Source organism: Mastomys coucha, unplaced genomic scaffold, assembly GCF_008632895.1.
Source record: "Mastomys coucha isolate ucsf_1 unplaced genomic scaffold, UCSF_Mcou_1 pScaffold8, whole genome shotgun sequence".
NCBI lineage: Eukaryota > Metazoa > Chordata > Mammalia > Rodentia > Muridae > Mastomys > Mastomys coucha.
The window spans coordinates 61,155,050-61,158,378 of NW_022196914.1; the positions used below are offsets into that span (position 1 = coordinate 61,155,050).

General features: G+C 45.6%; 1 protein-coding gene across 1 annotated transcript in view; it reads left to right on the forward strand.

The window, feature by feature from the left end:
- Ccdc125 (coiled-coil domain containing 125) overlaps positions 1-3,329 on the forward strand; it is a 34,937-nt gene that overhangs the window by 17,436 nt on the left and 14,172 nt on the right. The window contains exon 9 of the mRNA XM_031360094.1: positions 2,553-2,668. Coding sequence (XP_031215954.1) covers positions 2,553-2,668 — 116 coding nt within the window. The remainder of the gene's footprint in view (positions 1-2,552; positions 2,669-3,329) is intronic.

Below are 3,329 nucleotides of genomic sequence, written 5' to 3' on the forward strand. Positions count from 1 at the left end.
TTTTTGGTTTTTCGAGACAGGGTTTCTCTGTATAGTCCTGGCTGTCCTGGAACTCACTCTGTAGACCACTCTGTAGACCAGGCTGTCCTCGAACTCAGAAATCCACCTGCCTCTGCCTCCCAAGTGTTGGGATTAAAGGCGTGCACCATCACCGCCGAGCCTTTCTTAGAGATTTTTAAGAAAAGCTGCTATCTCTTCTCCTCAGAAGAAACTAAGTGGTGGTTTGAAGGGAACAAAGCCAACCCTGAGTCAGACCTTGTGGCTCTTTGAGCTCATGCAGCCCCCGGATGAGATCTGGATGCAGACATTCCTGAGCCTGCTGCAGTTAACCTGTGTTACAGTAGCTTAGGACAGAAGCTGCCCAGATCACAAGCCCTCACACTCACTCTGGAGAGAGAAGGACAGACAGTATGTTCTCTTCTCTATTAGATAGTGAAATCCCTTCTTTCTGTTGTAGAAAGAGGGCCTTCCAGGAAAACTTGTTTTTGTCTTAAATTATTTATTTATTTTACATATATGAGTGCTCTATCTATACACCTGCATGCCAGATGAGGGCATCAGATCCCATTGCACATGGTTGTGAGCCACCATGTGCTTGCTGGGAATTGAACTCAGGACCTCTGGAAGAGTAAGCAGTCAGTGCTCTTAACCACTGAGCCATCTCTCCAGCTCCCTTGTTTTTGTTTTTTTATTTATTTATTATATGTAAATACACTGTAGCTGTCTTCAGACACTCCAGAAGAGGGCATCAGATCTCATTATGGGTGGTTGTGAGCCACCATGTGGTTGCTGGGATTTGAACTCATAACCTTCTGAAGAGCAGTCGGTGTTCTTCCCCACTGAGCCATCTCACCAGCCCCACTTGTTTTTGTTTTTTAATTCAAGACAGGCTTTCTCTGTGTAGCCTGCCCTGGAAGTCAGTCTGTATATCAGGCTGACCTCGAACTCAGAGATCTGCCTGCTTCTGCCTCCCGAATGCTCAGATTAAAACTATGTGCCATTACACCTGAGTTTTTTTTTTAAAAGATTTACTTATTATTATACATAAGTACACTGTCGCTGACTTCAGATGCATCAGAAGAAGGTGTTAGATTTCATTGGGTGGTTGTGAGCTACCATGTGGTGGCTGGGATTTGAACTCAGGACCTTCTGAAGAGCGCTCAGTGCTTTTACCTGCTGAGCCATCTAGCCAGCCCCGAGAGTTGTTGTTGTTGTTGTTGTTGTTGTTGTTGTTGTTGTTCTTCTTCTTCTTCTTCTTCTTCTTCCTTCTTCTTCTTCTTCTTCTTCTTCTTCTTCTTCTTCTTCTTCTTCTTTTGGTTTTGTTTTTGTTTTTTGTTTTTTGTTTGTTTGTTTGTTTTTCAAGACAGGGTTTCTCTGTGTAGCCCTGGCTGTCCTGGAACTCACTCTGTAGACCAGGCTGGCCTCGAACTCAGAAATCCGCCTGCCTCTGCCTCCCAAGTGCTGGGATTATAGGCTTGCGCCACCACTGCCCGGCTGCGAGAGTTCTTAAACGTAAAAATCTGATGGAATTTGGGTAACTTGCACATTTGATATGAATACAGTATAGATCTTACTATCTAGTCCCCCTCACTGTCTGAAACAGGAAAAATCTAGTTACTAACATGCTTTACTGATTTATTTAGTGATTTAAAGCGTGGCAGTGCTAACTCTTTGGTAGACATAACTTCAGTTGGTGCTTGAAGATGATGACCTGGAGGAAGAGCTGAAACAATGGACTGTTGCCCATAACAACACCCTTGCCACCACCTGGGCTTCTGTCAAATTTCACTCTTGTCCCCTTGCCCTCCACCCCACCTTGTGGTTTTAAGTATCAAAAGAGAATACAAACTAGACTTGGCATCAGTGCCTTTCAGGAACTGTCCTGGCTTTGGTCTGCAGGTGACTTCTTGTTCCTTCCAGTCCCATTGGTATCGGGATGCTTATTCTGAAAAGATTCCCAGGGCAGTCTTCAGAGACTCAAAATAATTTACGTGTTCACTTTAAAAAAAAAAAAAATTCGCTGAGTGGTGGTGGTGGTGGTGCATGTCTTTAATCTCAGCATTCAGAGATCTCTGAGTTCCAGGCCAGCCTGGTTATGAAAAATGAGTTCTAGGACAGCCAGGGCTACATAGAGAAACCCTGTCTAGAAATCCCTATCCACCCACGCAAAAATCTACAGACTTCCCTAGAGCAAACTAACAGCAGGCCTGGGTGGCAAAGTTAGGCTTCCCCATTAGATGTAGCTATTACAGAGCTCACACAGTCAAGAGCACTGACCTGCTGCTCTTCTGGAAGACCTGGTTCAATACTCAGCAACCACAACTGTCTGTAACTCCAGTTCCAGGGGATCAGACACCCTCACACGTAAAAATAAAAATTGCTTTCTCCCATGATACCTGCTATTTCTTCAGATAGGTTTTTCTGGATGGAGCCCAATCTTGTGTGTAATGTCTGATGCATGTGTTGCTTAGAAGAAATGAGTGTAAGGCACTGATGTAACTCTCTATAGTCCTGGCCTCAGAACTAACACTGTCACATGTGGCCCTTCCTAGTTTTGAATCAGCGGTACTTGGAGGCCCTCGCCATGCTTGATATCAAACAGCAGAAGATGGCTCAGGAGAACATGGGTCAGGAGGAGAGTGGCTTTACAGAGGTATCAGGTCTTGAGGTACATGTGCACCTAGGAAGGGTGGATGGGGGAGGGGCATTGTCTTGTCTGCTTTCCCTGATGCAACATACTTAGCTACTCAGACTAGGGTGCAAGAGGTCCACAGGACTGCCCAGGTTGCTTCTTGCCAGCTCTTTCTACCATGCCTGAGGGACACAATTGGACTCTGCAATGGGCTGTCTCCTATCCCACTCACTTCTTGTTAAGTTACAGCACATGCTGCATGAGCCGTGCCTCACTGCTGGGTGGAGCTGACTCTTTCTGAGGACTTATACAATGTTCTCCTCACTGAAGGCCATACAACTAAGGCTGGGTAGGTTCAGTTTCTTTCCCACAGTGACAAGGGAACCTGTGACTTACAGTGTGGGAGTTTAGCTAGTGAGGGACAAAGGGCCTTGGGATTTATAAGCAGCATGTCTTCTACTCCCTGGAGAACTCAGGGGGAAAAAAAAAGCAACTGTTACCAAGAACAAGCATGGTAGTGTCTTTAGTGTCTAAGAGTGGCACATTTAACCCGTGCACTGGTTCGAGCTCTATATCATACATGGGTAAGAGAGAAATGAGGGGGTGTCATCTTCTGTCATATGGTTAGTTGAAGGAAGCCGAGCTCCTAGCTTCACTTCATCCCGTGGGAGCTCTACGAACGGGAACTTGAGGTCCT